The sequence below is a fragment of the Cupressus sempervirens genome, chromosome 4 (assembly GCF_028749045.1).
Source record: "Cupressus sempervirens isolate cs-2001-9-10 chromosome 4, ASM2874904v1, whole genome shotgun sequence".
In the NCBI taxonomy this organism is placed as follows: Eukaryota; Viridiplantae; Streptophyta; class Pinopsida; order Cupressales; family Cupressaceae; genus Cupressus; species Cupressus sempervirens.
This window is the reverse complement of record NC_143121.1, coordinates 451,273,687-451,286,204: the sequence shown is the minus strand read 5'-3', so window position 1 is coordinate 451,286,204 and position 12,518 is coordinate 451,273,687. Positions and strand designations below refer to the sequence as shown.

General features: G+C 35.6%; 1 protein-coding gene across 7 annotated transcripts in view; it reads right to left on the bottom strand.

Annotated features, from left to right (window-relative positions):
• Positions 1–2,001: 2,001 nt before the first annotated feature.
• The window catches only part of LOC149561932 (uncharacterized), a 240,421-nt gene continuing 229,904 nt past the window's right edge, over positions 2,002–12,518 (bottom strand). For all 7 annotated transcript variants that reach the window (XM_089825455.1, XM_089825459.1, XM_089825458.1 and 4 more), the window contains one exon: positions 2,002–2,507. In XM_089825455.1, coding sequence (XP_089681581.1) covers positions 2,302–2,507 — 206 coding nt within the window. In that variant the 3' untranslated portion in view covers positions 2,002–2,301. The remainder of the gene's footprint in view (positions 2,508–12,518) is intronic.

Genomic DNA, 12,518 nt, shown 5'->3' with positions numbered 1-12,518 from the left:
TTTTTGTAAATTAGAAATAAAAATACGTTGAATATCATGATCAAGCATAGGATGAGAAATTTGGGAATACAAATGTTTAAATCTACCAATACATTTAGTAACTTTCCCTTTAACATTCTTCTTACAATGCATTAAATTAGTTAAAGAAATTTGAGGAACAATATTATGTTGAAATTTTTGAATGAAAGCATTAGCAAGAGTTGAAGACAAAAAGACAAAAAGGAGTTGAAGAGTCACAAATTTGAGGATTAAAATGAGAAAGCTTCATCCATTTGGGCATGCTTGGTTTATCATTTTAGATTTGGGATTTTTGAGTCTCTCTTGGAGAAGCATTGAGGGAGCTTTCAACTTTTTATTCAGACTTGATGACATAAACCTTCAAGCCATTTATGGTGGATTAGATGCAAACCCAATTCATCATTGCAATGGATTCGACACAAAGTTCACACCGAGCCTACAAGTTTTTCAATATGACCATGTGACTGTGTTTAAGATTGGGTTTTGGATATTTGGTTGTTATATTGTTGAAGAGTAATGCAATAACCTATTCTAAAGAATTTATGAGCTCTGTTGGTTATGTTATTGTATTGTTGAACATTATTATAATACAATAGACATTACCAAGGTTTTCTATATGAGCATTCATTGTTCATTTGCTGCTCAAATCTGAAAAATTATTCATAAGCAATTTGTTTGTATTGTAGAAATTACCGTGAAAGGCAAATTGGGAGAATATCCATTCGGGATATTACAGAATTTTAGCTTGTAAACCAAGAGCTCCTTTGCACCTTTGATTCCCCAATTTTCAAGTGTATTTCTCACATCATGCACTTCCATGTTGCCTAAGTTTTACACTTCATCAACATTTGAGATTTCAAAATCATTGCCAAACTAAGACTAACCTAAGAAAACTACAAAACTAGCAAACAAAAGAGATCCCCATTTGCAATGGAGAGATATGTGAAAAGGACAAAACAACCTTCACATAGTCTATATCAAAGTCAAATACCTCAATGTTACTTACTTCTATTGCTTCTCATTAAAATTCTTTTTCTCTAAGATATATTTCAACTGGTGAGATGCTTTGACAAAAAAACCCACCTACTAAGTAATATCTATTCTTTTCCAACACATGCATGATGTCAAGTATCTCCTTGTCGTAGATGGAATATGACCTTTCTGTATCTTAGTGCTTTAGAATCTCATAGGCAATTGGATACTCATATAGTAACTCCCATGTATGGTAACTAAGATTATCCCATGTCTATTATCCCATGTAGAGTAACTTCTTAATCACCTTTTCTATTTCCCACTTGAATCTTTTGGACAATGAAGAGTTGTTAGAATAGGCTAAGAGATCTCCTTGAGCTCAATCACATGCTCAAAATCCATGTCAAATGATTTCTCTAGAGGAATATCACTGAAAACCAAATTGTGCTTACCCAACATAGATTGAATATGCACATGATGCTGTTCAGTGCCATTGATAGGGCCTTTATAAAAAAAAAACACTGGGATTCCCTTTGCAGAAATAAATGTCAAGATAAAAAACTTGTGAGCTTTTTAAAACTCTGAGTAATTTGCAAGTTTCCTAACTATAGTCTGAACAGTTTTGTTCTGATTCAATCATAATCTAGGGCCATGGAAAATTTTTTAAAAAAGATGGATTTTTCATAACAAATATTCAAGACAGTACAGATTGTGCACACAAAATCTAGCTTATACTTGAAGAGTTCTCATTTTAGTGAATTTCTTTTTGATAAGGTGTTTCTGCAAATTGAAAACATGCAGCTTAACTGAAAACGTGCAGCATCACTTGATTTCTGTGGTAAAATGTGTAAGACACACTTTATTATTAGAATGCTTGATAAACTGCAACTTCTAGCTGGGATGCAAATACAGATGCCACATTTCTAGAACTTTGAATAATAAACTACATAGTTGGCAACTTAAGAAATCACTCCTGCAAACCCAATTTCTTTTTTCACATAGTACATCATATGATCAAATTACAAGTATATAGGATTTACATAAGAAATATAACTTCAATTTCTCACAGTTATCAATTTATCTTTACATAGAAACTCCAATGTTTCAATGCATTGATAGGAATTAGCTGTATCAGATTATCAATATTGAAAAGCTATTTGGTGGTTGCTCAAATGTTAGAATAACTAAATAATCTAATCTGCCCTGACATGCAGTTGTTTCAAATGAGTGAAAATGGACACGCTGAAAACAAACATGATATATACAATCAATGAATAATCTACTTGGCTGGTACTCTTTATTGAAGCTCTCTTACAAGCTTTGGGTTCTGTGTATAATACTTCTTGTGATTCCAGATTTTCTTCTGATTGAGTGCTTTTCCCAAGTTAGTTTCATGCTGCCTTCAAGAGTACCTGCAGGTGACCCATTATGCAAAATTTCCACCTTGAATGATGTGTGTTCACAAAGACCTCTTCTATATGCTGATACCACTGGTGCCAAGGGTATTAGTGCGAATCCTGCATCATAAAAAAATAAGGTAACCATCTAGATTTTTTTTAAAAATAACTGCAAATCTTAGGAAATATTGTTAGCACCTTCTTGACACATGAAATTAGATAATTTGATGCAGACTTTGTTAGGGATTAAACTAAAAAATCCTAATTTTGCATTAAGCTAAACATCTATCATTTTAATATTGTTATGAGAATGAAAAAGTGATACATATTCTCCTCTTGGAAGACTGGTGCATTGGTCCCTCATTATGTTTTTAAGTAATGGCAGTATGCAAAAATAAAAGTGCACACCTTCACATAATTAAATTCTCAAGGTCAATTGTTAGATGACTGGCTTAGTTGAAATGTTGTTGTTGGTCTTCTTGTAATTTTTAACATTATTTCACGAGTCTCTGTTCCTAGAATTTATATGGACACTTCAATCAGGGAAATAGAAAATGACAAATGGTGTGAATGGTACAGCAAATTGACAAAATTGCTGATCAACACTATTTTGGTTTGGTGCTGAAAGATCATGTTGCATAACACGTGGGATGCTCCTAACTGTGAGAGACCTATCCTAACTGGACATAGTCATCAGATGATCAGAAAGAAGAAGAGGATGACATGCACTAGGAAAACATTAGAGGACATGCTAAAAAGGTCAGGCCAGGAACAGAAAATAAGAGGAATAAGAGCTACATTTAACAGTATCATGCGTCACTTCAAATCTAAGTACCATTAAAGTAAAGACAAGGACTAAAAAACAAAGCCACCAATAACACCTAATGAGCCAGTATACATAGGAAGTGGACCCTTACATCCTCATTCACTGCAAAAAATTGGAGGAAACAAAAAAGAAAACTGACTTATCAAGTGAAACTGACAAAAATAGGGTTGTACAAAGGATTGGAGTAGATTGTCCCTAGTATTAGGACATTTGGGAGGGTGTATCACTTGTATTTCTATTAAGAAAGACACAAAACCAATGAACAACACACAAAGAAAACTACCTTGAACTAATCTATATTTACAACTAAAACTCTAAAATCATAGAAACAACATTAATGGCTTGTTTATTGCAAGAAAGTGAGTGAATGCACTGCTGGTCTTGACTTCGACCATTTTTTTTGAGTTTTCAAGATGCAGGGAGGTGGTTTTGGTATAAAGTTTAAACAAAAACATTTCCTGAATTTCAGTGGCAGTGGAGGATGACTATTCAAATCACTTAAAAAAACAGCTTAAATTCAAAAACATGAATACAAGGTCTTATATTTGCTTCTCCCTCTTCTAGCATTTTACACTTATTTTAGCTTCTTTTCCGTGAACTAACATTTTTTTCTTTTTTGAACTGAAGGAGAAGGTTGTCATTACACACCACCTCCAAGTCCTTGGCATGTCAGGGATGCCAAATAACTAAACACTTGTGACTTGAAAGATTTGCACATAGATATAAAAGGCATGAGCTTGGTACACTGATATAGAAGTTTTTGCAATGGAAAACAAATGTTAAAGGTGCCATAGCTTGTAATCAACTATTTCTGACCCTAGCTTCCCTCTACAGGAAAAGGTGGTGAAAACATTAGTAGTGTGAAGAAAACTATGAATGAAGTGTAACTGTCTATATGGAGTAACTGTCCTGTTGGAGAATGTGTTAAACTAATAAAAGTTTCACTACAATCTACGCAATAGAAACTAGACAAAGGGAAAACAATAGTAGAACCATACTAGCTAGCCAATTTAATCATGTACATATGAGCCCTTTCTTACATTAAACAGGAGCGAGGCTAACAAAGTCATGATATGTAGCTTGGTCCCAAATAGTGGATCGCTCTAGCACAAAGGCCTTGTCAATACTAGTCTTCTTAAAGGAAGCACAGATTGGACTTGATATCATATAGAATAATTTTTAAGATAATTTTGGGTCGTGGTGGTTCTTTGGTGGCTCTTTTTTGTTATGCATTTTATCCTTGTTACTACAGAATTTGCTAGCTGCTATACACAGTTCTCTACTACTACACAACATGATCTCACTACTACACAATGTATCTTATTAGTTTTTAGCTGCTGGCAAAATATTCTTGGGATGAAATTAACTTGGTACTTGATAATTGGTATCCATTCTTCATTTGCTTTAATTCATTTTAGATAATGTCTTTTAAGTTTCTCGGCACCACTATTTTTGAGAGTGGACTGGCATTAAGGCTGCAACATTAAATATACCATATCACCTACCTCAAAAGCTTGCTCAGTCTTCTTCTGATCAGTATACTGCTTCGGTTGATTCTATGCCTTAGTGATATTCTCCTTAAGAGCCTTTACAATGTCCTGGCTCTCCTATAATAAGTTACCAGCACTGGAACTCTACTATTTGATAGCAACAAATCCATGAAATTGGGTGCCTCATATCCATATAATGCCATGAATGGTGACATCTGAATAGACATATGATAAGTGGAATTATAACAATACTCAAATAGATATCCACTTAACCCATGCCTTTTGTTGCCCTGCTATGTAATTCTTGAGGTATCCATCCACCCATTTGTTCAGTATCTTTGTCTGACCATTTGTCTGGTGGTGGTAGCTAGTACTTGGAGTGAGCTCTATCTTGCACAATCTAAACAACTTCTACCATAAGTGACTCATAAACCTATTGTCCATGTCACTGATGATGCTCTGAGGTAAGCCATGCAACTTGAATACCTCTCTGAAGAATAAATCTATCATCTATGTAGCACTGTATGTAGCAATGATCAGGAAGAAGTGGGAAAACTTCATAAGCCGATCAACAACAACCTATATACAGTCTCTGCCTTGGGCTCTCGGTAGTCATGATGGAGTCCATGGACAAACACTCCCACTTCCTATCAAATCAGGAATCGGAAGTGGCTGAAGTAAGCCGTCTCAGTAAGCTGCTCGCAAGTCGAACACTCTCTAGCATATTGTAACACCTCAACTTTGAGCCCTTTCTAAAAAAAATGCTCATGAATCTACTGGAAGGTTTTTGTAAAAACTTGGATGTCCTGCCATAGGTGAGTCATGATAAACGCTCAACACCATCCTCCTCACCTCTGATCCTAGCACCAAATAAATACACCCTTTGTAAATGATGAGCTCATTCATAAGGATGAAATCACTATCTAGACCGATCCATCTATGAATCCTGATGCCGATGTATCCTTTGCATACTCTGTAAGGATCAAATGTCTCCAATCCTCTGATATATTTGTCATCGAGCTCAAGTTGGGTCTTCACGACAAGGCATTTGCTACTACATTCTATGCCCCCTTGAAATAGGTAATATCAAAGTTATATGCCTGTAATTTACTTACCCATTTTTGTTGCCTGTCATTAAGGTCTCACTGCCCTAGGAAATGTTTGAGCCTATTGTGATCAATTTTTATGCTGTATTTGCTACTCACTAAATACTACTTGAATTTGGCCAAAGCATGTATTATGACCAACATTTCTTTATCATAAATGCTGAAGCTTCTCTTAGCCCCCCTGAGCTTCCTACTCTCATAAGCAATTGGGTGTTTGTCTTGCATAAGCACCGCTCCAACACCTTTGCCAAATGCATCACAATGTAGCTCAAAAGGTTTGCTAAAACCTAGTAATGCTAGCACTGGACAAGTCATTGATTCCTTGAATTTATCAAAACACTCCCGTGCCTCAAGAGCCCATAAGAAAGCCCCCTTTCTCATCGAGTCCATCAAGGGCATTGCATGCCTAGAATATCCACAAACAAACCTCCTGTTGAACTCACACAATCCCAAAAATCTTCTCAACTGTGTCAAGTTCACTGTAGTAGGCCATTCAATAATAGCACGAATCTTTTCAGGATCCATGCATACTCCTAGAGCATTGATAATGTGACCTAGATATAAGAGCTTTGATAATCCCAAATCACATTTGGAATCCTTTGCATACAAAGACTCCCTACTCAGAATGCTCAACATAGTGTCTAAGTGCTGCACATGCTCATCCCATGTCCTACTATACACTAGGATCTCATCAAAGACTAACACAAGTTTCCTCAACTGAGGCTAAAAGACCCTATACATAGTGGACTAAAAGGTAGCTGGAGCATTAGTTAGCCCAAATTGTATAGCTACAAGCTCAAAGTGGCCACAATGACACCTTAATGTCGTCTTCTCTATATCACATTCTCTGACATGGATCTGATGATAGTCTCATCTCATTGCTTTGTAATGCTCTCTCCTTAGGTTAAGAAATCGCTCGAATGCCATCCTCCCTTGCACCTATGGAGCTAATAAATCCCATTCCTCATTCACAACCATAAGGATATCTGCAAACGTCTCCTCTCTTGCTTCTTCTATAGGTGCTATCTCAGGCTCATCTCTCATGAAGGTAGGATGAGTAGGTCTATCTGCTGTCCTAGAGTTCATCCTATGAGCTCTAGGTGACCCCATCACACTCCTATTATCCCCTTGCCCATGATTCTATCTATCCTGTGTGTTCATGCACTCAACCATAGTTTAAAAAGCTAGCGATATATCACTGAAATCGCAGATTATCGCAAGTCAAAAATGCGGACGAATTAAATGCGAAATATATTGGGCCCGGGTTTTTATTAAACTCGCAGCGATTTCTATCAATATATATCGCGAATAAAACAAAAAACCGGTGGATTAAATCAGTGAATGCGGTCAAAGCAAATTAGGTTTCCAACTTTTCGTCGTGCAGCTTTACATACGCAAAAAGAGCTCAACATTGTTTTAAGTTTTAGCCATCGCCGTGAATAGTGATAGAAGTCGCCATGAATTGTGATAGCAGTCGGGACTCGAGAGCTCCAAACTTGACGCCAGAGTGGGCAGTCTAGCCGTGATTCCATTCTCTACAGTTTGCTGCATGAAGTGCTGACCAGGTCGGGATTTTCTTTTCAGGTAGGGTTCGTTTTAAATTTTTTTTGCTGATTTTATATTTGAATTTTAAGCCGTGATTCCATTCTCTACAGTCTGTCGCATGAAGTGTTGACCAGGTCGGGATTTTCTCTTCAGGTAGGGTTCGTTTTTAATTTTTTTTGCTGATTTTATATTTGCATTTTTTGTTTTTCATAGTTCATAGTCATACTATATTAAATTTTAATATATATTATTATATTTAGTTAAATAAAAATTGTTACAAACAGATTACAAATGTATTTAGAATATGGAGTTTTTTATTTGGACTAAATGTATTATAAAACAATAACTTATATATAATAATAAAACAATATTAGTATAAATTTAACTTTAATTGTTACAAATGTTACAAACAATAACTGTATTTTAAATTTATAATAATATTGTTTTATTATTATATATATAAGTATTCGACTTAAGTATTTACTATATTTTTTAAGAATTAATAGATTTATAACAGTATTTTAGTAAATTTATAAAATATTAAATTTGATTTATTGTAAATTTGGACACTTCCTAATAATAATTCGTTGTTTATTTGTTAGGTTCTCAAACTCTACCTATTTCTTCACAAGATGGTTGGTGGCAGAGAGGACTCCTTATGGAAATACGGGATCGTAGGAGCAAACAAAAGGACAAGTTCAATGTATCTTTTGCCACAAGCATATGACTTCAAGTGTAAGTCGATTGAAATACCATCTTGCGAAAATTGCAAACAAAGATATTTCACCATGTGATAAATGTCCAGAGGAGGCTTCAAGAGAGTGTTTGATGAGCCTTCAAAAAATCGCACAAAATAAGGAAGCAAAAAAGAGGACATTTGAGGCCATGGCAGCCTCAATGGGAACTTTTAGTTCTACAGGATCACTAAAAAGTGGAGAGGCTTCTTCAATTGGGCCTCAGATATGAGGATCCTTTATTGACAAATGAGCAACTAGGTGAGTTTGAGATGGAGGAAGATAATTGGGATGCAGATGTGGCAACATGTAAGGAGGAGCATGATGTTGCTAGGGAAACTACTTCAACACTACCCACTCAGCAGCAACGATCTCTTTTGATTGCTACTTTTAGTTTTCATTGATATTGAAACTTGAACCTAATGTGAATTCAGAAGTTGTAGTTTCATGGAATTTGACTTCTATATGTATTGAACTTATCTATATTCAAATGTTGCACTTGTTTTTTGGTATATAATTCTATCACTGTGTTAATCTACTAAGTTTTACTTGCTATGAATTATTGTCTAACTTAAAACTTTGATTAATATATGGTGGATATCTCAAATCATTATATGTTCTACAAATTTGGTGTGTATGTATGAGTTTTAAGAATATTTTAAGAAATTGTGTATTTTTCAAATGTTCGATAAAAGTGCCAATTTATTGCCGAATTTTTCGCTGAGGTTTTGCCGATTCCGATATTTTCACAAAATTTGGGTCAGATGAGATATTGCCAAAACCAAATTTTTAAACTATGCACTCAACCATGATGGTGAGTGCCTGCAAAGCTTGAGCCACCTGCTCATGTCTTGTAACGATTGCTCTAAAAAAATTCCTTCTTTCCTGATCCTCATTCCTATTGCCTTTGGGTCGGCTGCCCACTTGCTTATCACCCATGGTGCCCGACTACCTGTCAAATTCTTGTTCCCTATCAAACAAAAAAAGCTTGCGAGTGTAAAATCTATCAAAGCCAACCTCAAGCAGCTGTATGCAATTGCTAAACCCTCAGGATGGCAGGATTTAGTGCTGATACCAATGTAATATCCCTTGTCATTTTGGGTTTAATTTTTTTGATTTCTTGACCTAATTTTCGTCAAACACTTTGCACACACGGAATATAACACTAATCTAAATGCTGATTGTTTCTAAATGCCAAACTTAAAGAGATATAATTGCAAACTCCAAATGACTAACAATGGTGATGTAAATATTTTTATATTTTATTGGAACATATAAACATTGGTTACAAATGAGAACATATGCATCTTCAGCAATGAGACTTAAAGCAATGCATGCTATGATTTGAATGATATTCTAATTCCCTTTGACAACTTCTTATAGGAAAATCAGTCTACAATCTCTCCACAATAGATTTTTAAAAAAACTGTACTAATGCTTTAAAATATCTACCTTCAATGCAATGCAAAATGTAATAGATAGAAACTGAGAATTGCTCCAAAAATCTGAATTTTACTGTTCACGGCGGCACTATAGCATTTTACTATTCATGCGGCATTGTAGCAGTTTACTATTCACATGGCACTGTAGCATTTTACTATTCACATGACACTGTAGCAATATCTGACTTATTCCTTCAATCTTAGTCTACAAATCTAGCACAATGAAAGGGATTTCTCTTCTCAAATAGCTGCAACCCTTCAAAAGATCTTTCACCACCTCAGTTATGCAAATCAATGGGAGTGTTTGTTCCCAATGATCAATGTAGCAACTACAAAAACCCTTGGCTCCACAAGTTATTAGGGAGAGTAGATGGCAACACATTCAATGATCAACAATGCAACTGCCCTCCCTATTTATCCTTTTCCTTTAGTAGTTGGACCTCCTTCTAGAAAAAATAAAATAATATTTCATTCATCCTTCTAGAAGATTCTTTTAATTTATTTAAGTGACAAGTTGCCTTTTAATTTTAATTTATTTAATAACTTAAAAAGAAATTAATTTAATTAATTTTTCTTTATTCCTCCACTTAGCTTTTGAAGAATGTAAACGCTAAGAGCTCCACTAAGAGGCTAAAAAGATGGGGACATTACACTTGAAAACTCTGAGATGGTCATTTTTGCATATTTATGCATCCCATGCATTAGGTGTTGAAATTCATGCAAGAAACAATGCATTTTGTGATATCTAGAGGGCACATTTTACTAAAACATGCCTAGATTTCATTCTTTTTATGCCACGAAATCCATCACAATGGGGGCATTCTTTTTTTTAATGCATACACATGCATTTGGGGGTCATGATTTTGCATATTCAAGACAAAATGACCCAAAATTTTGCATATTTGAGCCACAATTTGGTGAAAATGCCCAAATTTGGGGCAATTTTGATCACATTATGGGCTCAAATAGAAGTCGCTTTAAGGTCTTGATCCATATATTTTCTATTAATTAACATGTTTTTTCCTTTCAATAGCTAAAACGACTTGTTTCATGGCATTGAGAGACCACATTTTTGATAAAAACAGCGTTTATTGAACGAAAGAGACCACTTTTTGGAATTCTCATGCAAAACATCCATTCATTGCACATTAATATGACTGAAACGCTTATTTTCATATATTTGGATTTTCCCCAAATTCCAAATTTGAATTTGCACTTGAAAGCAACTTGCTTGTTGACAAGCTTGGGGCACCTGGGAACCCAGGCTAGTGGATGAAGGGTCAAGCTTATTAAACATCAAGCCGGTGGGTAAGTCTTCCTTTCCTCTGGTTAAGAATGTTTCTTCTTCTAAGCAAGGGTCGATTACTTTGGAGATCTCAGACCAATCATAGACAAGAATATATCTAGAATGGGTCAGACTCTTGTGGGGAGGTTCTTAGGAGCCAGACTGAACATTGAGATTGTTCATGCTTATGTTGAAAGGAAATGGACCTTGAAGGGATGGGTTGACATAGCTGCTATGTCAAAAGGATGTTTATCCTTTAGCTTCTCCTATGATGAAGATAGAAGGGAAATCTTATGCAATGGACCATGGGTTGTGGGTAACCATACTTTGATTTTGCATAGATGGTCCCCAAACTTGAACTCACAAGATGAAACGATGGTCCAAGCCCCTATCTGGATAAAACTTCTAAGTATGCCTCTTGAGTTTTGGGTTGAAGATGTTTTCCAAGGAATTGCTAATGCTTTTGGTGAACTCTTATCCATGGACCTAGTTACACTATCTAGAAGAAGATTATCTTATGCTAGAATTTGTGTGGGGGTTATTCAAGGAGTTGATATGCTGGAGGCTATTACACACAAAACTAAATTGGGAGTCTGGTAGAAGAAGACTGAATATGAAACCATCCCTTTTGCTTGTTTCCACTATTAAAAATCAAGCCATTGGGCGAAAAATGCCCCACTTAGATTAGCATACAGAAAAGATTTAAGAAAATATGGGTCCGTAAAGAATCTAAGGATTCTATGGGTGTTGATCGAAACTGTGATGTGGAGGGAACTAATGAGGTCAGTGTCAGTTCTCAGGCAATGATTCTTTAGCAAGGTAACAATATTCAAAAGGTCGCTATGGTGGCCAATGTTTGTGATCAGGCAGATTTTACCAGCTGATTAATATTGAGGAGATGAAGATTCAGGGAATGGACCCCATGAATAATAATCTGGTAGTAGAGGGCAATAATGTGGTGCCAAAGGACAACCTTGTTGATGATGGCAAGATTACCAATAAGGTTGGGAATGAGGATAGTGGAATTCATATTGAAGATATTTCGAGAGACTGTAGTAAGAATTTAAATGAAAGCAAGGAATTAGACTTCTAAGAGGCTCAAGAGTGCATCATTCTTGGGTCGAGCTCCTAGGATAAGAATAGGCCTCATAGAGAAGATCCTTCTATGGATGGCTCATCAAGGTGGGGGGATGTTGAAGATATCTCTAGAGCCTTGAAGGAAGAGGAAGTAGTTATAGGAACAGACTAGTCAGATGTGGGGGCTAAAAAGAAAATAAGGAATGAAAAAAAGGAGATTAGCTTTAAGAAGAATAAAGAGAATGCTTTGGTGATTAAGAAAATGAGGAGTAACAAGATAGGGGATGTTATGCATTTCAATTATCCAACTGGAAAGAGTTTTAAAAAAGGAGATCTTAGGAATAACAAAGCTAGGGATGGCTGTCAACCCTTTACCCTAGTTGGGAAGGGTATCAAATCTAGGGATGTTGGCCAAACCTCTATTTCTACAAAGAGACCTTCTATGTGTAGAAAAGAATTGTAGAGACCAATAGAAGTATAGCAGATGGTAGTCAGAGGACTATCTTAGATCCAAAATCTTTCCATAAGAAATGAAGTTTATCTCATGGAATATTAGAGGATTAAATAATCCTCATAAGCAAGATATAGTGAGGAACGTGATTAGAGATAATAAGCCGAAAAGTCTA